General features: G+C 34.0%; 2 protein-coding genes and 1 pseudogene across 7 annotated transcripts in view; 1 reads left to right on the plus strand and 2 right to left on the minus strand.

The window, feature by feature from the left end:
* Positions 1-7,291: 7,291 nt before the first annotated feature.
* LOC126619706 (vegetative cell wall protein gp1-like) overlaps positions 7,292-25,210 on the minus strand; it is a 78,264-nt gene continuing 60,345 nt past the window's right edge. Inside the window, exon 6 of the mRNA XM_050288125.1 lies at positions 7,292-7,545. Coding sequence (XP_050144082.1) covers positions 7,378-7,545 — 168 coding nt within the window. The 3' untranslated portion in view covers positions 7,292-7,377. The remainder of the gene's footprint in view (positions 7,546-25,210) is intronic.
* LOC126619290 (uncharacterized) lies at positions 10,722-17,470 on the minus strand. 6 transcript variants are annotated; one of them, XR_007622019.1, is made up of 7 exons: positions 17,198-17,470; positions 16,716-16,854; positions 14,629-15,708; positions 13,521-13,558; positions 13,342-13,439; positions 11,785-11,862; positions 10,722-11,101 (listed from the first exon to the last, which is right to left on the minus strand). XR_007622019.1 is itself a non-coding variant. In XM_050287612.1 (6 exons), the coding sequence occupies exons 3-6, from the start codon at positions 16,848-16,850 to the stop codon at positions 13,226-13,228; spliced, it is 1,467 nt and encodes a 488-aa protein (XP_050143569.1). In that variant the 5' UTR covers positions 16,851-16,938; positions 17,198-17,256; positions 17,361-17,462; the 3' UTR covers positions 12,870-13,225. The 6 variants fall into 6 exon arrangements, 4 of the variants coding, with proteins under 4 accessions (XP_050143569.1, XP_050143568.1, XP_050143570.1 ...); XR_007622018.1 differs by having other exon boundaries at positions 13,235-13,439; positions 17,198-17,469; XM_050287612.1 differs by lacking the exons at positions 10,722-11,101; positions 11,785-11,862 and having other exon boundaries at positions 12,870-13,439; positions 16,716-16,938; positions 17,198-17,256; positions 17,361-17,462.
* Positions 18,618-24,228, plus strand: LOC126619294 (replication factor C subunit 3-like; annotated as a pseudogene).

Raw genomic sequence — 25,210 nt, forward strand, 5'->3', positions numbered from 1 at the left:
GTCCATGAAGACGTAATTGTTCTTCCCTATATAGAAACTCCAGGTCTTGAATTCATATTCGTTTTCTAAGTCCAACTTTAGCATTAGAGAGCCATTGAATTTTCATACAATTAGAGCTTTGATCCTTGAATTAAAAATTCTTGAATATTAGTTTTTGAGCTCATCATAATATGGAGCAATTTGAGTAACTTAGCGACGAAAACCCAATTGAACCAAGGCACATGACCAATGCTCCACATCACTTTCAGTATATAATAATAAAATCAAAGGGTATAAATATGTGAATCTCATCCTCTAGGGATTTAATCTCCAATGAGATAAAATAGCTAGTTGTTTTATGAGACTAAATACAAGTTTTGTTCCTAAATGAAAAACATTTTCCTGCAGAGAAGAAAAGTATAAAGAAATGAAATCTCTCAATTTTTTCCCCAAAGCTCGAATACGAGGTATGAGGCAATTTGACACAATATATAGTCACATAACTTGATAGCACAAAATTTTGGTTTGAATGGTAAAATATCGCAAAACAAAATTTAGGCCAAGCTTATTAATATTGCTAAAAACTCATAAAAAAACGATATAAGTGTTGCATCAGTAAATACATTTTGCTTCGTGTGTGTGTATATATTAAGAGAGAGGAGGGTTTAAACCCGAGTTGAAGAACAAATCTTTATTCATTAAGGCAATCCACCACTTGCAAGTTCACTTGCTATTAACTCCAAAAAAAAAATTAAAAACATTTCAATTATGTAAAAAGACTAAAGTGAATATATTACTTGAAAACTGATCATAGCTTTCCTCTCTACACCCACTATAATCCCTAAACTAAACTCATAAATGAACGCTATCACCAAAGCCACAAAAATTTGGTTTTCTTCGTCACGTAAACCCTAGACCAGGAACACAAGACGTACGGCAATCGCCACTGTTTACGTCCAAAGTAAATCTATATTTTTTTTATATAGAAAACTTCATTTTAATTCTTAATAAAAAAAGATGAGTTTTAGACTATAACCTTGTGTAAGATTAAGATTTAATTTTAGTCTCTGATACATTTAAGGGAGACTTGGATGCGTTCCTTAGCTATGAATATTCTTTGATTGAAAACTTATTGATTTTTAATTTTTGATCGAGGTCCTTGAAATTAATGTGATAATTTATTTCTATGTACGTTACTATATTTTTTAAATTAAAAATTAGAAATTTTAGTTGTTTATATAAATGAGATTTTAAATAAAAAAAACCATAATTTGTGGGATTAAAAATATTAAAATATAAATATACTATTGTGTGTGTGTGTGTATATATATAAACATGGGTACATTCATCAAAATTAACCAAAAATATTAAGGAAAACTAACGAAAAGTCCAAAAAAACTTCTCTTTTAACGAAAAGCCCATTTTTAAAGGTATAGTGAATAGTGCCAGTTAAAGGTAAAAATGTGGTTTTTCGTTAAAAGTTAACAGTACCGGGAGTGTTTTGTTAAAACTCCGAAAAAATTATTGTATCAAAACATGGGTACATTTTTCAAAATCACAAAAAAAAAAAAGATATTAGGCTTAATAACATTATTAAATTTTTTCGATTAAACTTGACATGGATACATTTTAAAATCAAAGAAAAAAGAATGTAACCATATAAGTTTAAAAATGGATTAGAAAAAAATTGAATAGATTTTATATATAAAAAAAAGGTACATTTTACATATAACAAATTGGTATATTTAACAATGAGTACATTTTAAGATTAAAAAGTTTTACATGAATGGGTACATATAATTAGCATGGGTACATTTAGCAAAATAAAAAGTACAAATAAAAAAAATATAAGGGTACAAATACAAATAAACTTTAAAAAATATGGGCACAAAAAGAAATGAATATATGGGTACAAATTAAAATTGAAAATAAAATTGGTACAAATTAAAAAAAAATTACAAATTAAAAATGGGTACAAACTAAAACTAAAAATATATGATAAAAAATTTAGTCATAAATATAATTATACTAATTGTAACATTTTTAACATTAAATGAATATATTTAGAAACAAAAAAATATATTATTATTAAAATAATTAATGATGTTATTAATACCCAAGGACCTTGATCAAAAATTGAAAAGGAATAGGATTTTAATCAATGGAGTAGCAAAAGGAAGGATGAGATCCTAATTTCTCCTACATTTAATCATCTCATTTATTAATTATATTTTGATGTTTTATTTCTTTCTTTTTTCCTATTTTTAATGTATTAATTACAATTAATTTTTATTTTCATTTCATTCATCATAATATATTGTTATATCTACATTTAGGTAAACTAATATTTTTTTATAGGGAACTGTAATGAAAAAGGTTTGGACTAACTTTAATTTAACCAAAAACCAGCCTAAACTATTATTTAACCAAAAGGGCTTAAAATTTAATCCTAAGGACAAACTATTCATATAATAGGCCCTGCAAACATAAAAGCTCGCGGGCTGAGCTAAAAGCCCACCACAATAAATATTTATTTTCCAAACTTGCCCCTAACGGAAAACCTGTTACCTTTTTTATGATGGAGAAAGCCTGTTACCTTATTAAATATGAAGGTGCTGAATTGGCGTCCACCACCATCCCCACTTCCATTTTTCTTTGCCATCCACCATCCCCCTTTCATTATTCCAACTACCACACGTGCCAAACTAATAAACAAAACCAACCGTCCTTGTTTCACTATAGGGATGTAGAAAATTTGATTTTTCCAGTGAGCTTTAGAAGACTTTTGTTTTTTTTTAATTTATAAAATATTGCTAGTTTTGTATGTTTTTCTAATTCATAGAATATTGCTATTTTTGTATGTAAAAAGACTTAATATCGCAAGAATTCCTTCAATTAGTATGGAATTTAAACCATGCATCCATTTCTAAAGTAAATGAAGCATGTATGATAATGATGATAGATTGAATTTGCAATCATTTTATTGATGGCGACAATGTGTAACATTTTTCGAAAATAAAAATGAGGGGAAAGGTGATGATCGAGTTCTTTGCAAAATTGTGTAACAAATTCCGAGAAAAGTAAAGGAGAAGTGGCATAATTCTGCAGATTCGGAGGAAGAGAGGATTGTAAAGAAATGAATCTTTGTATTTCATTACTTAATGTGAAAGGAATACAACTCAATATATACACATTTCTCTAATAAAGCTTAGTGCCTAATTATACTTAATTAGGTCTCTAACACAGAGATTAGTTACAAAATTGTTACAGCTGTTAACTATGAGTTATCCCTTTAAGGGTGATGAGAGAATGGGAACCCAGACTCACCTAGAGAGGGAAGGTTAGGTGCTTTGACAGCAAACGGTAGCAAAGCTTCTTGTTTGTTGGTGTGGCACTCTCGCTCTATATTTTTTATGAATTAGTTAGACATGACAAATGCACACTTGTAATAGAAAATAACGCATTTGTCACGTTTATATGGAGAATATACCACAAAGTTTTAGAAATAGCGTTTATTTTGTTCTATTTTATAAATAATGTGGGTTATTTTGGTTTAGTTTAAGAAATAGTGTGAGTTATTTTGCTATTGTTCCAGAAATAGTGTGGTTATTTTGCTGTAGTTCCAGAAATAGTGTGAGTTAGTTTGGTCTAGTTTTAAAAATAGTGTGGGTTATTTTGCTATAGTTTCATAAATAGTGTGAGTTATTTTGGTCTAGTTTCATAAATAGTGTGAGTTATTTTGCTATATTTTCATAAATAGTGTGGGTTATTTTGGTTTAGTTTCATAAATAGTGTGGGTTATTTTGGTCTAGTTTCATAAATAGTGTGAGTTATTTTACTATAGTATCATAAATAATATGGATTATTTTGGTCTGGTTTCATAAATAGTGTGGGTTATTTTGGTATAGTTTCATAAATAGTGTGGGTTATTTTGGTCTAGATTTATAAATAGTGTGGGTTATTTTACAATAGTTACAGAAATAATGTGGGTTATTTTGGTTCAATTTCATAAATAGTATAGTTAGTTTGTTGTAGTTCCATAAATAGTGTTTATTTTGTTCCTTCCAAAAATAATGTAAGTTATTTTGGTTCGGATTCACAATTTTGGTTTAGTTTTCATAACAATTTGTCATAGCCATAGTAGCAGAGGTAGTTCAAGTAGTCAACGGTTTCTGTTTCAAACACTTGAACGAGAAACTACCCAATAAGCCCCCAAAAGAAATCCCATCACTCATTCATATAAACAAACAAGGAAAGTATATAAACCATGAAGCTTTCCAGAAAAAGCAAAAACAAGTGAAATTTGTTTGCTGTACAGCATATTACCAAAGCTTCGGCATCATCCAGTCCAATTTTAATCTCAGAAAATTTCTGCTTCTTCTGCTCTGCAATTCACATTGATCCAAAAATAACCCATTTAATAAAGGGAACTTTAACGAAAAGCACCCGGTACTGTTCACTTTAACGAAAAACCACATTTTTACACTAAAAAGTCAATCCTGGTACTATTCACTTTACTCTTTATTTTGTCCTTATCATTAAAACTCAAAGTTTTCAAGCCCTTTTCATTAGTTTTTCTTTTAATAAAATGATCAGAACTACCCAAAATCATGCAGATCAAACCCATGATGGCATTCAAGGACCTGGATTGCACAAAGCAATCCAACAAACACTTGAACTAAAAGCTACCCAAAAGCACCCAAAAGAAGTCCCTTAATTAATGTTACTAAATTACTAATTCACTGAAGAAAAAAAACACATAATTAAGAGGATTAGAGCTAATCTAAAAAACCCATGTCATAAATCGGCAGAAAAATGATAGAATTGTAACATAGTCGGGAAGAAAGGCGCCTGAGTTGGATTTTCGCGAGAGGTTTGCGGAGAGCTCGCAGTACTAACGCTCGTGGCCTTCGAATACCTCACTCATCTCGATTACTGGTTTTACTGCGCGCGCATAAATCTAGTAATTCAATTGGGAATTGAGGAATCGAGAAGGCAACAATCTGAAGGTTCTCAGAGGGAGGATCGGGGGTTGTCTTCAAGTTCGATGTTCAGATTTTGATCTTTACGAAAATCCAGATTCGACTTGGAGAGCCTCCGTGAAAAATGAACAGTCGTCTACTTCCCATGCGCCGTAATCATATGGGATGGCTGTAGAATTTGTATCGGTATTAATTGGGATTTCCAGGTTGTTTGGTTGAGATGCTGCAAAGAAAGTTGGATTTAAACTTCCCGAGGTCAGAAGTAAAACATGCTATGAAATAAGAATCTCGACCTCGGGTGCAGAGGTCAGCAATGACAATGGTATTTAAGTCGTCAAATCTAACCTTAGAGGCCACGACTGGCGTTAGGGGTAAAATCGGAAGGTTAATAAATTATTTTGTTTGGGCCAATCTTATTGGACTGGTTTGGTATTGAGTTTTGTCCTAACTATTAAATAAAGTTATTATATGGTTTTTGGTTAAAATTTAAAGTATTTAAGCTATTTTCATTAGTTTTTATTTATTTTTATATAATATAGGAATATACAATTTGTATAATCTTCATTTAGGTACATTAAATCATTAATTTGATATTTTCGGTATATCCATTGATACAAATATATAGGTACATTAATTTAGAGAGCTGCTAGACCCACCCTGTTGTCTTATTTTCTCACCCACATTATATTTACACCCATTATAAAAAGTTAAAAAATTAAAATATTATTTTCCCACCCACTGTTATTCCTAAAATAACCCTATATATAGTTAGAGATAAATTTCTCTTAAGAAAAGAATATAAACAAATAATATTACTCTCTTCTAAAAGCCAAAAAAAAAAAAAAGAACCGAGGTCTTCTAATCTTCAGCCTACACGTTTGGTTGGGATTGAAGATGGAGAAGCTTACTCAAGTCCGTACCTATGCAACAATTGAAGCTTAATTCGGCTTCAATTCTAACTTAAAGGGAGAAAGAGGTGGTGCTTGTGGTAAGTACGGGCTAATGAAAAATCAACCACGCTTACCGTTGTTTAGGTTTTCAATTCTAAATCAACCATGCCTACAACAATATGCAACAAATTTACCCTAACCTAATGAACGATGTCGGCAAATCAAGATGACCCACATAAAATTATCTTTTACCTTTTCGACGGAAACATAATCATCTACTTCTTCCATAGAAACGTCATCCTCTAAGTTCATTCTTTTTGCTTTCTTTGAATGATTTTGCTTTCTCTGAATGAAAGGAGATGAGAAAGATGAGTTAGGGTTTAAGAGAGACAAATTTTCTAAACATAGCGTGAGAGTTATCACGTCCAAACTTTTCTTTTTTCTTTTTTATATATAAAAAAAGTAATGTAAAAGGGAGTAACTAAGGTCCTTATTAGTCATTTTACAAAAGGACAAATTTGTACTTAAAAAATTCATAAAAATGTGGGTGGGAAGATAAGACATTGGGGTGGGAATAACAGCTCTCTTAATTTAATATAATACATTTCGGTACGTACATTTCGATACAGTTCAATATAATACATTTTGGTATTGACATTTAGGTACATTAATTCAACATTTCGGTACATACATTTCGGTATAGTCATTTCTATACACTTATGTATTTCCATATTTATATATCACTAATTTCTTTTAATAGTTTCTCATTTAGGTTCATTTATAATTGAAAGAACTAATATGTGCATATTAATAAAATTAAGATTTTAATGTGGAGACATTAAATAAAAATGCACATTAAATAACAAAAATAGAATGCAAGTGGCCCTTTACTACAGTGGTGGAAAGGAGTTGAGCCCTTGCATGACGGCATGAGTTCGAATCTCGTCGGTGGCTAATCTAACCCTAACAAAATCTATCGTTTGACAAAAAAAAAAATTAGAATATAAACTTTAATAAAAGTAGATTTTAAGGGATTAAATTGAATATATAATCTAGGTTAAAAAAAAATAAAAAATCTGATCTTAAAAAGGGAGGCAGTGATCTGGGGGCACCCAAATGCTGAACATAACGTTACAAACGTACTTGAACCCTAAACCCTAAGCCCATATCGGTGAAAAAGTTTCTTTGAACTGTGACATATATCATCTGTATGGAGTTTGCTCGCGTCGATATAAGCTATGTTTCTGGTTTTGTCTGGCATCGTCCCAATGGATTGGACATTTACTGAACTTTTCTACTGTCAGTAATTGCCACATATAAAATGCCTTGCATGCGATAGAGTATGTATATAGATAATCTCATAAGCTGAAAGAAAAAAGTAGAGAGATTTGATCACTGATCAGATAACTGAACCAAACTAATAACCAAAACAAACAACTGAGAAAACGAAAAATACTGTAGTTTATTGATTATAATAAAATAAAGAAAGTGCCAAAACTAATGGAGCTATAGCTAGCATCCATGGCTTAATTATCCAATAAGCGTCTTGAGTGAGGTTTCCGATGAACATTGGCTTCCGTGGCCGAAGAAAGTGATGGCAGTTCCTCAGGAGACTCTTCATGATTTGGACCAGAAGGTACAAGCCTCATAAGATCATAATTTGCACGTGAAGATGGTGGTGGCGGAGTATATACCTTGGAAGGGGGCTCTTCAGGAGACTCTTCATGCCCAGAAGGCACAAGCCTCATATTAAGATCATAATTTGGAAGTTCATCCAACACTTCTACAGGCGGTTGGACGAAGCCATGTTTAGGATCTGGACTGCTAGGAACCTGCCTCTTTAATTCATAATTTGCAGGATCATCCAACACTTCTACAGGCGGTTGGACGAAGTTATGTAGAGGATTTGGACCGGTAGGAACCTGCCTCTTTGATTTTGATTCGTAATTTGCAGGATCATCCACCACTTCTACAGGTGGTTGGACGAAGTGATGTAGAGGATTTGGACCGGTAGGAACCTGCCTCTTTGATTCATAATTTGCAGGATCATCCAACACTTCTACAGGCAGTTGGACGCTGCTAGGTTTAGCATCTGGACCGGTAGGAACCTGCCTCTTGATCCAATACTTCAAGAGTCGATGTTGCTCAGCAAGTTTGGTGGACTGTTTGTTTGGGGATCCTTGATCGCCAAAACAAGAAGAAGATAGAAAGAGAAGGCAAGTAACAAACAAGTGGGTCTTCGAAAACTCCATATTTTGATTGTTTGATGGCCATTTGAACAGCCAACTACACACCTTCTTATGGTGTTTCGATTTTTTTTTATTTTTATTTTTTTGGGCTAATTAAGGGTTGCTTGACCTATAATTCAACATGATTCGCTACCCATTTAGGAACGAGATTTTCTGTTCCATTAATTTCGTGCTCTAGGATTTCAATCCCATCATGTACTTAAATGATAATTTTCGGACTATTGTTAATGTAGAACATTTAGATTCGATTTTTCATTCCAGAAGTAGTTTATTTGGCATAAGAAGGATCCACCTTTCCTCCAATAATTTTTTTCAACTAAGCATTTGTGGCTTTTTCAAAATTTTATTTGTTTTATTTATTTATTTATTATTTTGAGAAACGATATGGCTAGTGGGTTAAATTGTTAGTTGTCAGAAGGAGGAAGGGATTGGTGGGAATGCAACCCGCATCCATGGTCTAAAATATCCATAATATCCCGATATTTTCATCGAAATTTCCGTGTTTTTGGACTATCGATATTGCCGATATCATCGATATTTTAGACCTTGCTAAGTCACTCATGTATCTTACTATGCAATGTATAAAGTGTAAAATATTGTACTAATTCATTATATATAAATGATTATGGTGTGTTTAAACTTCTTTCATTAATTACTACATATTTTTTACACTCACAATGTTTGCCAGCTCGCTATATAATCAACTTAAATAAGTTATATCTATCATGTAATGCATTTCCTTCCAAATTTTTGTGATAAACTAATAGATAATTGACTAAATAAACATCCTGCAAAGTTTCAATAAAAATTTCCTAAGTTTTTCTTACAATTTCCGTGGTTTTTATTCAATTTTTATCAATATTGATAATAATCTGATATTTCCATCGAAATTTCCGTGTTTTTGGACTACAGATATTTCCGATATCATCGAGCCGACATTCACCTCTCCCAGACCCTGCGTAAAGCGGAAGCCTTGTGCACTGGGTACGACCTTTATCGATATTTTATACCCGCATCATAGTACATAGACATAATTACTTACCACCATTGCAATAAAGCAAAAGTAAAACGTGGATATGAATAAAGCTGATTTCCTAGTAAAATTGACACACATTGAAGGCTCATAATTCGAAGCGGAAGGCGAAGAATCAAATCCAAAAAAAAATAACCGTGGAAGGAGAAGAATGAGAAAGGACATTAAGGGTTTGTTTGGTGTTGCTATGTTTTTTTATAAAAAATATATGTTATGTTATGAGAATAAATAGTTCTAAAATAAAATTGTTCAGTGTTTAGTAATTTTTTTTTGTAAAAGTGCTTTTAACAAAATAAAAAACAGTGTCTGAGTATTTAGAAAACTTTTATATAAATGTTCAATGATGAAAAATGATATAGTATTGATGCGATCTAATAGTTGTTAAAGAAAATAATGTAAAGGTAAAGATTAAAAGATGTGGAGGTATACTTATCATTTGAAAATTTTATTAAATAGGCATTGTTCACTATGCTTTTCTATGATTTTCTACTATCATTGACAATATATATATTTTTTTTTAGTGTAGATCAATATTTTATACTAAGGAGAGATGAAGTTCGACTAAGCCACACAATGAGCAACCAAAGTTGGTATCAAATTCACCATCCACAAGATTTGAATCTAAGACCTCTCATTTCTAAGTGAAGAGAAATACCATTAAACCGTAGTACTGAATGATCATTAACAATAATTAAAAAAAAAAAAAACAAACCTTTTTTGTTTTGTTTTACCATACACATTTGGTGCACCATATTTTTTTAATAAGTTAAAAAAAAAAAAAAAAAAGCTCCACAACCCTAAAATGGTGAATTTTTTTTCTTCAATATAATGCCGAATGCTAGTTTAAGGGAATTAACAAGCAAAAGTTATGTCCCCAAACTTCAAGGGTTAACATTGATAGACCCAAACACTAAACTGTGTCTTAAGTCTTCCCAGGGCATGGAGCATTTATTGGAGGATCGCACAACAAACCGTGAAGCCCTAAATCAAAGGAGAGGAATTTGGAGTATTAGACATTGAAATTTCCTACATTTCGATCTTTGGTCATTGAATAAAAATTTCTTGAATATTGGTCTCTGAGCGCATCATAATATAGAGCAATTTGAAAAACTTTGAGAAGCAAGCTCCAATTGAACCAAAGCACATGATCAACGCTCCAAATTTCACTTTCATTTTATGATAATAAAATCAAAGGCTATAGATATGAATATCATCCTCTAAAGATTTTAATCTCAAACAAGATTAAATACCTAGTTGTTTTATAGGACTAACTACAAGTTTTGTTCCCTTACATGAAGAACATTTTCCTGCAGATAAAAGAAGTATAAATACAAAACTCCCAAATTCTCCCCAAAGCTCGGATACGAGATTGAGGCAATTTGGCAACCAAAAAAGGGTTTTATGTGGCAATTTGACACAAAATGTAGTCACATAACTTGCACATAGCACAATGTAACAACAACAACAAAGCCTACTTCCACTAAGTGAGGTCGGCTATATGAATCCTAGAATGTCATAACGCTTAGTTTTGTTGCACATCACAATGTAACAAATAATATAATTTAACCCCAAGTTTTAAATTAGAAAATAAAAACCAACTGAAATTTAATTGCATTTTAATTCTCCGTTCTTACATATTCATCGACTCGTCTCAAACAAAGAAGGCTAAGCAAGACTAAGACAATGAACACATGTTTGGTCCACAATATTCATGTGCAATATGCATATAAATGATCATGAAAACATGGATAAAGATAACAGAATAAACGGAAATTAACCCCAATAAATATACATATGTAACAGCTTTTAACAAAAATGAGTACCCATAAATGATACAGAAACAAAATAATATGAATTACCCCGTGTTGATATGTACAGACTTTGTTATATGCTTTGTGATCACCCAACACCTTGAAGAACTATCCCTTAGCTTTAATATGTTGCCAATGCTCCTGAAAATACAACCACCTGCAGCATACCGACATTACCAATAATATAAACATACCTTTCAATTTTTCTAACATATCGATTTTGGCAAGTATCTCATCATCAAATCAAAGTTACAAGCCATTCTCTCGAGGTTCATGCAGTAGAATAAAATAATGAGTTTGTACTAGACATTCAACGGATAGGCGGGAGTACAAATTTGAAAATGTCATGGATATTGAATTTCTTCCGCCACGTTCTAGACCATCCATTTAAGAGGTGAAGTCTCTGCATCATATAATATGCATGAAAAGAAAAGTGAAGAATGATATTTCTCTATAATTCTTATAATGGCACCCCATAACTAGCCACCGAACTTCTTGGATTGTGGCAGGTTGAGTTCAGAATCACCTAATTGCCACTTTAATTGACCAACTCAAATGCAATGAGGAAGTTAAAATCGTTCCATATAGCACGAATAAAACTTCTATGTATGTACGTGCGTGTGTAGACCTTATAAACGTGTATCCCCTTTGATGGGGAGTCAAATCGGTACCCTGTAAACTAGGAACTTTATTTATGCATTATGTATGTACATCTGTATGCATGTTTGTGTGTGTGTGAACCGCGCTAAAAATAAAACAAAAGAGAGGCTCACTGCATTATGAGATCTAGAAACACCTTATGTTTTTCTAAACAGAGATCATGTAATGCTCCAATCTTACCATATTCATTCTCATTTGGAACAATGGTATACGCTATCGATGCTTCAACCCTTGGTCCATATGCACTTCACGAGCTCACTGGATCAGAAAGGCAGACAGTTAACGAATGTACAATGATAATTATACTACACATACGATGTGGATTACTCAAGATACTGATTATCCAAACAATGGGGTGTAGAAGAGAGAGAGTGCTCAACAAGTCTAACATCCCATGTGGATGAATTTATTAGTGTGCCAATGAATTGGTAAACTTCTGGCTCGAATTTGTGTCAATAATAGAGATATACAGAATTTTCCAGGTCATCATATTTCATCTTGGATATGAATCATACCGATTTCCCAGTAAAATTGACACACATTGAAGACTCTTCAAAGCGGAAGGCGAAAAATCAAATCCGAAAAAAAAAAGGTGGAAGGAGAAGAATGAAAAGGACAATAAAAAGGTGAGAAAAAAATTTCAATAAATGCAGAATGCTAGTTTAAGAATTAACAAGCAAAAGTTATATCACTAAATTCAAGGGTTAAAATTGATAGACCCAAATACTAAGCCTTGTACTAAGTTTTCTTAAGGCATAGGACGTTAACCGGAGGATACAACAACAACAACAAAGCCTTTTCCCACTAAGTGGGGTCGGCTATATAGCCGCCCAGGTTAACTGGAGGATCATACAACAAATTGTGAAGCCCTAGATTGGATACATAGCCGCCCAGGTTTTTAAGCTACATTTGAGCCAAGAATATCATGCAAAATGTGAAGCCCTAAATCAGTTGCACAATAAGAATGTCCCAGATTTCTTAAGGCATGGGGCATTAAATGGCATGAAACCTTTCCTTTTGCTAGGCTAATTTAAGAATCAAAATTGACCTCGTATGGCAAAGCATGATAAAGCTAGGAAGTCAAAGTTCTCTCCTTTTTTCTCTGTTTGGTGATTGCATTTGCAAAAGGCCATTAACAACTATATGTGCGCAAATGGGCAAAAATTAGAAAGTTAATGCACAAGTCAGGAGTTTGTGCATCATTTCATGTGTAATACATCAAAACCTAACTTTGTTTAGATAGTAAGAAGCATTCCGAAAGCAAGTGGATGAAATCATTCATTATGTGATTAGAATAAGATTTTCTTTGATAATAAGAACGTTATCAGAAAAAAAAATTACACAAAGAAGAGGCCTTCCCAAATGTTAAAAAACAAGCAAAAAGAAAGGTGCATCATGTTTCAAATAAAAGTAAAAGTGTATAGTGAAGAAAAATGCTCCTAGGAGGCTAAATAATACAAATTCAAAGGCATTTTTAATCGTTCTAAACTTTCTGTGATCACATAACGGCTATATCACCTAATATAAATGATTTTATATCCGTACTCACGCCAAAAAAATGAATTCAAAAACCTATCATGGTATCAGAACACCACTATCAATCACATGGTTAAAAGATACTTCAGAAAACCTTAGAGATCAGCCGCACGGATCTTCTAGGAAGGACTTTCCTAGTAATATGCTTCCTACTTGTTAAATTCTTTGCATCCGGATTACCATAGCCACTTTGAAGTTCACCTTCTATATGTTTCCTCTTTCTGGAAAGTTCTTCATTAGATTCCAAATTATCGTAACAGAAACTGTTCTTCTCAACTGAACTGGTTAACTGTGAGCATCTGCAAGGTGGGACAAGGTATAGAAGCTAAGACAGTTGTATATTATAATTAACAAGAACTTTTGGTTTAAAGAGAGCTTACTCTGGACTATCCCTCCCATTTGTGATGTTGTTCCTCTCCTGAAAAAGGTAGTATGTTATTCCAAATCTATAACGTGACTGAAATTTATGAGCACAAAACAAACCCGTATACATTCATCCATGTTCATGCAAGCAAACACCTACACTAGAATACAAGGAGCAGAAATAAGACTTTGTTGTTTAATCTTTGAAAGAAATTATTTTAATCATCAAAACCATGGTTACCTAATGATTTTGTTTTCCACGTGTGCATTATGCAGAAGCAATATATTTAAATAGAACAAAAAGAGGATATGCAAGAGATAAAACAAACTTTGGATTCTTAGAAATTTTATTAACTGTTCATGTCAAATAAAACTGAACAGAGAGTTAGATTGCCAATCAACAACCAAATTGTTTTAATTTAAGCAAATGTCTCTACAGTTGAAAAGAAAAAACTATTAGCACAGAGGATTGCAAATTAATATTAAAAACCATCAAAATATGGAAAATGCTGGCATTTCATGATATTCAATTATTCATATAGAAAAAGACATCAATATATGGCAGAACAAAACCATACATGCAGTCCATTGCCATCATCAGATAGAAAATACAAATAACAAATCTTGAATAAACATTCAATTTGTTCCTCACAGTAGGAAAAAAATTGCAGTAAAACAGCAGAGGGCATGAAATAAATAAAATCTGTTGTATAAATAGAAATCTTGAAGAGGTAATAACTTTATGTGCCATCCAAACACAAAGAATCTCCAACCACAACATACTCTTTTATCAGTTAAGTTAAAGCATAAGGATACTATCTTTCTTTTTTACCCTCAACACAATATTCAATTTGAAGTATAGGGGTCCAGTACATACGTACAACTTTATAATCTACTGTAGTTTATCTTGAACTTCACCGCAATGTGAGAATTTTGAAAACAAAGAACAAATAAAACGAAAACAACAGTAAAGTACATAAACATCTAAAAAGAATCACAAACATTTTACTACAACATCAATAAAAAAACAAAATGTAGAAGTCTATGGTATCAATAAATATGACCATGCATTATTTTTTCAGTACACCCGCAATCATGTGACAGATGGTGGAAACAGGACCATACCCACGCTTCAGCAGATTTTGGCACGTAGTTCCCCAGCAGATCAGGAACCTGCTCACATGAGCTGATTATTCCAAGTTCTGTTTCTAAATTGTCCTTTTGTACGAACAGACCCACCAATCCTCCATTTCCACAAGGTGAACATGATATGTCTTTGGAGCACCTCACAACCTCTGATGACTGCATCTCTATAGAAGCACTAGCTGAGCATCCAGGATATACCACACTAAGGTTGACAGGGCTATAATTATTCTGCAGGGTTGGATTCAGACAATTATTGAGGTTTGAATTTTGATGCTCCATTATGACAGGACTTAATTGACCTTTTGATAACGAGTTGACAGCAGGAGCACAGATGGACTTCTGGAAATTATTAAGGACATTTGAATCAAGCTTGATTAAAGAGCCATCTATAGCAAAGGAATGAGCACCAGAAATTATCTGCTTCAGTGGAGCCGAGTCAAGTTTAGATGAGACAAGTGCTTGATCTTCCACCAAATGCTCTGACACGTCTGCAGCCATGTTGCACGATCTTACTGCTGAGGTTACTGAAGTTTCAGCTAGTTTAACAGAATGATCAAGGCCCACATTGTCACTTTTTGTCGGTTCTTTATCTTCAATGTACCCATAATTTATGTTCTGTATGAAGGAACTTCTCTTTTCTTTATCACCTTTTCCAATGCACCCAAGGTCCTCATAAAGACTCATAGACTTGTTTCTGTGCACATTTTGACATGTGCAAACCTCACTTTTGAACCTCTTGGTCCACTCAGATAGGCTCGAATTGAAGTCAACATAAAGATTAATCCCCTCTTCTGACCTAACATGAAACTCAAAAGAAGAGGAAGGAACTTGTGTAGGAGTTTCCACGGAACAATCAACAGCAGTTTGAGCAGGGTATGCACTGAAATTTATCTCCCTACTTTCAGTTTCAGGCACATTTTCCATGGTTCTATCTCTTGCCAAACCCAAAGAATCGTCAACTGAGTATTTTCTTGGGTACTCGTTATGGCTAAGACCATTCCCATTGCATTGAGCATAAAAATTCCCCCAGAGATTATACATTGGACCACCAAAACCTTCCTGTAAGACATAAGAAGAATTTCCTGAGAAATCATTTAATCCTTTGAAATTCAAGATATTTATCATATAATCAAGTCCAAGCCCTAAGGTCATCTCCAGCCAAGGGCTATAGGCCACGATCGATTTTTCAAAGCAGATATTGTTGGTTGTTTTGATAACATTGATCACACTCTTCTAAATAGAAGAATTGGTTTAGATATGGGTGAGAGCAGTGAGGGCTTTTGTACATTTAGCCCTAAAATTGACAAAATCAGTCTCCAACCATAGGGCTAAAGGGAATTAGGCTAAGTTTGGCCCCAGGGCAGGCAACATGGAACCCCAGGGCAGGCTAAGTTTGGCCCCAAAAAGTAATAAAATATGAAGGGTATAAAATATAGCCCTGCATGGTTGGAGATGGAAAAATTTAGCCCTAAAGTAAGTAGTCTCTAAAATATTAATTTTTGGAGGGCAGAAACATAGCCAAGGGCTACGTTTAGCCCTCCATGACTGGAGGTGGCTTAAGAGTCCAAGTTTTCTGTCATCTTTCGTATGCTTATGTGAAATTTGAGTAGGCTAAAATCTTTGAATGTCATCTTTTGTAAGTGTGATGTGAAAATACTGGAGCACTCCATTCATGCAGCACTCACAATTAGCTGAAACATGGACTATACAAGGAGAGACTACAAATAATAACAGATCCAACAATAAGCATAAAAACATGGGTACAGTTGGAAAGTGTTCCGATTTATGTCTCTGAAAAAAATGATGAGAATTGAAACGTCGCATTATTTTTCGCTTTCAGTTAACCCTGTAAACTGCATTTAACGGTTTGTAAATTCCCATTTGAAGCAAATTGTTCGCCAAGCTTCATAAGCACCATGATTGGCCAGCTCAAGCTCCCACCTCATTAATTATCGAGAAATAGGAGCATTCCCATGAGAAATGGGAGGACATCATGAAAATGTTATAGTCCATAACGTATTATTAAATCGAATGATAGTAGGATATCATTAGCCTGAAAAATGTACCTGTAAGTAAGCAATCAGAGACATTGCCAAATCCGAGTGCGATTTATTTGCAGGCAAGCCATATCTTTTGCACAATGTTTGAAGCTCTTTCCTTGAGAGGTTGTAATAAAAATCCTCATTCCCATTGTTTGCCATCAATCTACACCAGAAAATTGTAAGAACAATGATCTCTTTTAAGGGCACATCATTAGGGTTTCAATCAATTCCAGATTCTTGAGCAGTCCTAGCAAAAATGAGTACAAAAACTAAAATGAAGAAATGATTAAACTCGAAACAAGGACGAAAAATCGATAAAATTAACTAAACATCCGAAATAATTGTGCCACTTCCAACAAGCTGAAATCGAAAAACTTCGGAAGAAGAAAGCTCTAAAATTTTAACCCTATTTGTGCTTTTGTAATGCTAATTAACCCAAATGCAACTCTAATTAGCAAAATTAAGCCCTAATTTGAACATAAACTAACAAAATTTGAATCCCTTACAGAAGATTAGCCCCTCTGTAGCTCCTTTTCAGCTCCGTCACTTTAACTTCCTGGTGATTCTGTAAACAACCGTTTCAGAGCAACCACTGTAAATCAGAGGCCCGCAACTCTAGATATGATTTTGGCACCACAAACAGAGCATAGCAAGTGATTTAGTTTTCACCGGCAAAGATTTTCTTCCGCTTCAGATCGACCTCCTCCCGCCCTCTCTGACTCTCTCTCTCTCTCTCTCTGACTCTCTCTCTCTGGATGCACCTTTTGTTTGAAAAAAAGGTTCACCTGACCCACTCTCTGTCTTATTCTCTTTCTCCCGCGCCTAACGCTGGAAAATTTCACCTTGTTGACTTTCGGTCAATCTTTGGTTTTGTCCTTGGAAATTACAATTAAGCTACTATTTATCCTTTCAAAAACAACAATACATGATTACTCAAATATGACTACAAACTCTTGCTCAAAATTTCCTAAAATTGTTCGTTGTCAAATTTATACAATTTTGTGTTTATAATTATAACCGTTCATATTATAAATCACCTTATAAAGATCGTATCTGCAAAAAATCAATTAAAACTATGGTCGTTTAGTCATCAAACTGTTTAAAAACAAATGATAGATATTGATAAAAGCATTACGAACCATTTATGTATTTGCTATAATAGATTGATTAAACGACTTTAGTTTTAATTTATTTTTTTTGCATAAATGATCTTTACAGTGTGATTTATAGTATGAACGGTTCTGATCATAAGTACAAAGTTATGTGATTAAAATATTAAGAATTTTGAGTAGGAGTTTCTTCATCTTTGAGTAGCTAAATATTGTTCTTCAAAAAATTGTAGAAATGATTCCTTAACTTTAATGCAATTAGAGCGATGATCATTTAAATAAAAATTCATAATCATTGGTCCCTTAATTCATCAAAACGCATAGTTATAGTCTTTTTCGTCAACTCAGTCAAAATTCAGTTAAAATGAATCATGTTGGATTGGAATTACCATTGCTACAATTGTATTAAAGTTGAGAGATCATTGCTCCAATTAGGCCAAAGTTGAGGGACTATTCCTCCAATTGGATTAAAGTTGAAGGATCATTGCTACAATTTTTCTCATTTCGTTTTCCATATTTCCCCATTTATTCAGCATCACATGTGTGACACGTGATTCATTTTGATGAAAATTCTAACGAAATTGATGAAAATGAGTATAGCTGCACGTTTTAAAGAATTAAGGGACCAAATGGTGATGAATTTTTAGTTAAAAAGCTATTACTTCAATTAAATTCTCCAAATTAGTTGAGGAACCTTTAATATAATAAAAGGGAACTTTAACGATTAATCTACACTGTATTTGCCGTCGGATGAATCCAACGGCTATAATAAAATAGATGCCCCAGATTAGGCCCCACACAGAGAGTGGAATTTCGCGCCATTTTTGTCCTCCGGTGATTTTCTTACTTTGTCCTTGCCTGATTTCTCCAAGTGACGGCAGTGAAGACTGAAGAAGATGGTGCTGTGGGTAGACAAGTACCGACCCAAAACCCTAGACCAGGCAATTGTCCACCAAGACATCGCCCAAAACCTCAAGAAACTCGTGCAACTCTACCCCTCCCTCGTCGATTTCAATTCCCAATTTCTACCATTTCATAACCCTAACTTCTTCTTGTGCAGGTTGCAGAGCAAGATTGCCCCCATTTGCTTTTTTATGGCCCTTCCGGCTCCGGCAAGAAAACCCTCATCATCGCCCTCCTCCGTCAGGTTTTCGGTCCCAGCGCCGATAAGGTCCCAATTTTCTCATACATTTTCCCGTTTATTTGTTTTGACCGTTTGGGATTCAAATTATTGATCTTTTTCTTTTGGGACTTCTTTCCACCTTTATATGGTTTGTTTTGGTAGAAAATGGATTACAGAGCTATAACGAAAAGAATTAGATGAAAAAAATGCTTAGCTCTTAAACATGCAAGGATGGATTCCTCCTTACAAGTCAATCACAATCCGAAAAGTTTGCATCTTTTTTATCTTTGCGGTTCCAGTAATGAGCAGTTCGTCCGTTTAAGCCAACACATAGAAACTACTGTTTGCTTGTAAGGAGTGGAATAGCTCTTTAGTTGATAAAGTACCCCACTTAAAGTTCTATCATATACGTAAATCTATCACCATAATTAAACGGGCATTTTATGGAAGAAGAATGATGTTTTCTTCTATTTGAAATTTTGTTTGTTGGCGTTTGAGAAATTTTGTGATTGTGGTTGGCAGGTGAAGGTGGAAAATAGGACATGGAAAGTTGATGTAAGCTTCACCTTCTTTTGATTGATGGGATTGATCATTGTTGCAACTTCTGTAAAAATTATTGCTTATCTGTCATTTAGGTGAAAAGCTGTGTTAAATTCCGATTGCATATCTGAATAATTAATTAATTATGCATTCAAATTCAACTTTCTCCTCTTTATGATTCATTTCTCATTTCCTTGTTCAGAAGGCATGGATTGGTTTTTCTTACCTCTATTTGTTAGCTTCTTGAAATGAAATTAGGTGCTTACTTTTATTTTTATAGAAAAACCTCCAAAGATTGGAGCTTTAGGATATATTTTAAATCTCTTACATGATATGGCAGAAGGACACTGACGTCTCCAACCTTTGTTGAGCATAGTACATTAACCAATTTATAAATCTTTTAACGCTCACCTTATTTCCAGATTTATGAAAGATTATTTTCCTTTGAATATCTCCTTGTTCAACCTAAAACTATTGTTCTATTGTTTTTTATCTCCTTATAACCGGTATTTGATTAAATCCTTCACTTGCTTCATTTGATTTTTCTTGTATTCCATTTTAACTATATTTTTTTTTTCCTATGATTTATTATAGGCTGGGAGTAGGACCATTGATATAGAGCTGACTACAATGTCAAGCACAAACCATATTGAACTGAACCCCAGTGATGCAGGCTTTCAGGACAGATGTATTGTCCAAGAGATAATTAAAGAAATGGTTAAAAATAGGCCCATTGACACAAAAGGGAAAAAAGGATACAAAAGTAAGTTTAACTAATATCCAAATTTTTATGAATATACACTTATCCAATGTATACGTTTGGAAGTATTTCTTTTGTACATTCACTTGAACAGGATGCAATATTTCTTTAGAATAATTTGCTTTTCATCTTATAGTTTTTTTTATTTTGTTTTCTCATCCTTTTCACAGTTCTTTGCAATAGGCATTGAATCTTTCTCTCTTGTCCCCATTCTAAAAAACTAAGAAAACAAGGAAAATGCAGTTGGATGATTAACAAATTGGGCGTTTTAGTCTTTACGATTTGTGTCTTGAATCTACTGATAACATGTCCTCTTTGCAATGCCAGTCTTAGTGCTGAATGAAGTTGACAAGCTTTCAAGAGAAGCGCAGCATTCTCTTCGAAGAACTATGGAGAAATATAGTGCTTATTGCCAGCTAATACTATGCTGTAACAGTTCTTCAAGGGTTACTGAAGCAATCTGGTCTCAGTGTCTAAATGTGCGAATAAATGCGCCAACAGAAGACCAGGTTAAATTTGCTAGCATACAACTTGTAGAATTTGATATCATAAAGTATGTTGACTTCCACTGTCAATTTAGGTCTCATTTGATGATTTCATGTCGAACCTTTTGTGCCAGATTGTTAAGGTATTGGAGTTCATTGGAAAGAAGGAAGCGCTGCAACTTCCTTCTGGATTCGCTGCTCGTATAGCTGAAAAATCAAATAGGAGCTTAAGGAGAGCTATATTGTCATTAGAAACTTGTCTTGTTCAACAGTTAAGTGCCAGAGTTCTAATTGGTCATCAGTTGTGTGAAGCAGTTATTTTCTTTCTATTCGCCTTGCAGGAATAGCACAGGTTCTGATGGCTATGGTCTTCTGTGTACTTTTCATGTGGTTGTAGGTATCCCTTAACAAGTACCCAATGGACTGGGAGGAATATGTTTCTGAAATCGCCTCTGATATAATGAAGGAGCAGAGCCCAAAAAGGTTTGGCTCTTACAATATTGACATCTATTGCAGCATTTTGTCTGTAGTTTGAAATTGTTCTAGTTCAATGGTCAAATTGAACTCAAGAAAACACTGTAAAATGTGGAAAGCCATTGGCTGGCCTATTTGTCTAGTAGAGGCTGCCCCCATTAATTTTATTTTCATTCATCATATTTCTTTCACAACAACATATCCAATTGAACTTATGTAGATGTTTCATTAATTGGGTTGCTTCAAATAGCCAATTTCACACTTTTTTCATATTTTTTTGTTTATTATTTATCTAAAGGAAGAGAGGAAAAAGAAAGCCACTGTGGATTGGCTCAAACTCTCTAGGTTTCTTGCTCTAATGAAAAATAAATAAAATCATTGGCAGCTCAAATAATAGCTTTTTATGCAAGATCCATAGGATGTCCATCATCATGTAGCATTTTCCGAATTAGGTATTGGACCTTAGAACCCTCTTTGCTACGCCATTTTAAGAGCATGCCACCTTTCATGTTCCTTATTCTAATTCTTGGATCTCCCACTGTGGATGCCCACAGATTTACGGTATGCATGTCACTTATTTACTTTCCTTGTAGTGAGATTTTTATGACAAGCATTTTTGGCATCTTCTAGTAGTTGGACTTTGGTTTATGAATGAAGATCATCGTGTAAATTCAGTGAGTTCGTGTCAGAGTTACTTTATTATTCTTTGTTGCTTGCGAATGCTATACTTTGCCTTTAAACTTTTTCTTGTATCTTACTGTACAACCTTGGATGCACTATTCTTGGAATACTCTTTTGATAAACAAAATAACTTCTTATCACATGCCTTACCTTTTGTGATATCTTGATGCATGTATGCATAAATCATTCATAATCCATCTTCCCCTCCTTTGCAACATTTCATTGATGGTTAATCTGCCATTGGATGATTGTCAGTCTCATTGGCCTTTGTGGTTTCTCTTTCTGGAATTGAAGCAGAATAGAGTCCACGTAGCCAGATGTGACATAATTTTTATGCATCCTGAAGTTCATTGTCTTTTGGATTAATCTTGTAAAACATAATTCAGCCATCCAGTTCTGTGTCTAACCTCCCATGATATTTTGTCAAATTTTTCGGTCTGTCATCTAGATTATGTGAAAGAGTTGTATATTTTGAATCTAAGGTCATGATTATTAAAAAAGGCTTTATATTCCCACCAAGGGAGATTTTGTAATTGCATGAAAATGGAGACCAGCCCCTTGTTTAGTGTAATGCAATTATCTAATATGAAAGGATTTGAAAATTTCATTTTTGTTATTTTGTTAGAAGATTCTGTATTTAATTCATAATGGGATGTCTGAAGTCTGAAGTTTTTCCTTCTATTTTTGTAGCTGTATGCACGATTTTTGAAGCATGAATGGTGATTCCTGGCTTCTCATTCGGATCTTCTACTACTTCCTAAAGTTTTTCTGATAAAAAATTATTCTGTTTGCTTAAGGCTTTATCAGGTGCGGCAGAAGCTGTATGAGCTACTTTTAAATTGTATTCCTCCAGAGATCATCTTGAAGGTACAATTATTTTCCTTTATTATTGTTTTCTATAATTTGTTGCCCTACCTTATTTGTTTTAGGGATTATTGAGTGTGGTAAAAATTTTATGAGCTCATTTAATCCTACAGAATAATCGTCTAGTGTATCTTTCTTTTCGTTTCTACAGTTTTTGCTCAATTTAATTTGAAAGTTATATCTTCTGTTATCTCAGAGGCTGCTTTATGAGTTATTGAAGAAATTGGATGCAGAACTGAAGCATGAGGTCTGCCATTGGCTTCGTATTGCGTAAGTATAATCATTTTCCATACCCTTGGTTCCGACTTGAGTTCCTTTTGCACAATGTGGTTACATCAAGTTGTATATATTTTGACCATCTCTGCTTATTATGAGCTTGCATCTATTGTGCTGCAAATAAACATTAGCATACCACGACCACAAAAGTTATGCTTAGCATGCTGACACCATCACATTGGTCCACAAGTTAATAAAGTTTTACACATTTGGTATTTCATATCATAATGTCGTAATAGTCATTTTCCTTCATTTTTTAAAATCTTCCCCACCCGCTTCACATATTATGGTAAATGATAAAATCCCGAGAAGACAATGCAGTTAGGGTATCCATGATCTATGGTTGATTCTATTATAGTGTAGTATAATTGGTGGATTCTTCTGGTCGTCATTTGATGTTATTGTATGGTATTGGGAGCTAGGTTGTGGTTGGTTATATATATATATATATCAGTGTTTTAAATAGTGTTTTCATAGCGCGCGAAATTTCCGGGTTTGTCGCGAGGTGTTCAAAATCTGCAAGTGAAACTACTTTACAATATTTTCCCCGCAGAGTAACTTTTCTGGTCATCAGGATTCATTTAGGTTAGTAATTACAGCTTCCCCTTTAGCATATGCCCTTCAAGCAGTTATAACGACATTGGTTACATGTTATATAATATCAATTCCGTTTTCTGTTACAACTGTCAGAATCAAGGTAGTTTTGATAGATTATAGCATATGATGATCTCTCTCTCCCTTTCTCACACACGCGTGCACATACATTTCTCTATGTTTGTGGGGGCTTGTACTCTTGAATGACACATTAGACAAAATGAAGTTGCCTATTGAGCTGGCATTGCCTCTAATGGAGTTCCTCTCAATCTTATTTTGCCAGCATTCGTGGCGAAGTTCATGAGCATCTATAAGGCTTTCCTCGTTGAAGCGTTTGGCTGAACACTGCACTAGCATGGTTTCCCATCGACCTGCAATGTATTTGTTCAACTTGATGGCAATGAATTGTGCACACAGTACGGTGGTTATCATGTCAGTTGATGTTATGGATGACGTGCATTGTCAGCATCGTGTAAGATGGTTTCATTTTTTTTTTCCCTGTTTTTCTCTTTGAGTTTGTAGAATAGTTAGTTTGGCATCCTCCTATTGAGAAAAACTTTCAACTTGTTTATGCTGCATTTTCCTGAAAGATTGTTTTGGAAAATAAAAAAGTCTCTGTTTATCGGCGTAACATTTGTTATTCGTTTGCCCATGGACCCAGGCGGTCTGGTTCTCCTCTTCACTAAATTATCGGATTGATATCCATTCTTTTTCTACTTTCGATCAGTGGATGTTGAATCTCTCAAAAGTGGCGGCCGGGGATAATACGGCTCAATCCCGTCTCCTTACGGTGGTCTTCTTCGTTTGCTGGGGGATCTGGAAAACCAGATGTCAATGTGTTTTTGAACACAATCCCCGTCTGCATTCACTACAGCAAGGAAGGCCAATGTTGCCGCTTGGGAGTTTCTTGCCTCCACGCCCACTCCCACTTTGGGACCTTCTCCTTCACCAACAACTGTTACAATTTGGGCCCCTTGGTTCATATCCTATCATAAGATGGTCTGTCATGTCCACATTAGGTGTTTATAATGGTTATAGACAGGGTGTTTGTTTTCCTTGGTCCCCTTCCACTATAATCATTACGTTTTACTCAGGGCCGGCCTAGCGGGGGCTGGCGACCGTTTGGGGTTCAAAAAAAATTGGAGCATCAAAATTATTATGGCGGTATATTTATATATATTTTCATAAAATGATAAATATTTAAAATTTGGAAAATTAACAAAGAAATTTAACTAGAATTGGCGGTTTTTGTTGTTTGGAATTAATGAGAGGTCATGGGTTCAAAACATCATGAGTGTTTACACCCAACTTTCTTTTGGGAAATTTTATTTGAACCCATCTAACATTTTTTTACACCCAACTTACTCTTTACACCCACATAATTTTTTTATTAAATTATCAATATCTCTTTAAACCCAAATTTACTACTTAAACTATCCTCACAAACCCAATTCAATATGTAAATTTATCTTAACACCAGTTTGAAAAATAAAAAACCAAAATCAAAACATTCTCTCCTTCCAACAGTTGCTTTTGATGGAGTCTCTATCACCCTCTATAGTGTTGCCCTCGATAAATCTTAGGTTGCTTTGCATGACCATGTCAAACAAGAT

Source organism: Malus sylvestris, chromosome 4 (assembly GCF_916048215.2).
Source record: "Malus sylvestris chromosome 4, drMalSylv7.2, whole genome shotgun sequence".
Lineage (NCBI taxonomy): Eukaryota > Viridiplantae > Streptophyta > Magnoliopsida > Rosales > Rosaceae > Malus > Malus sylvestris.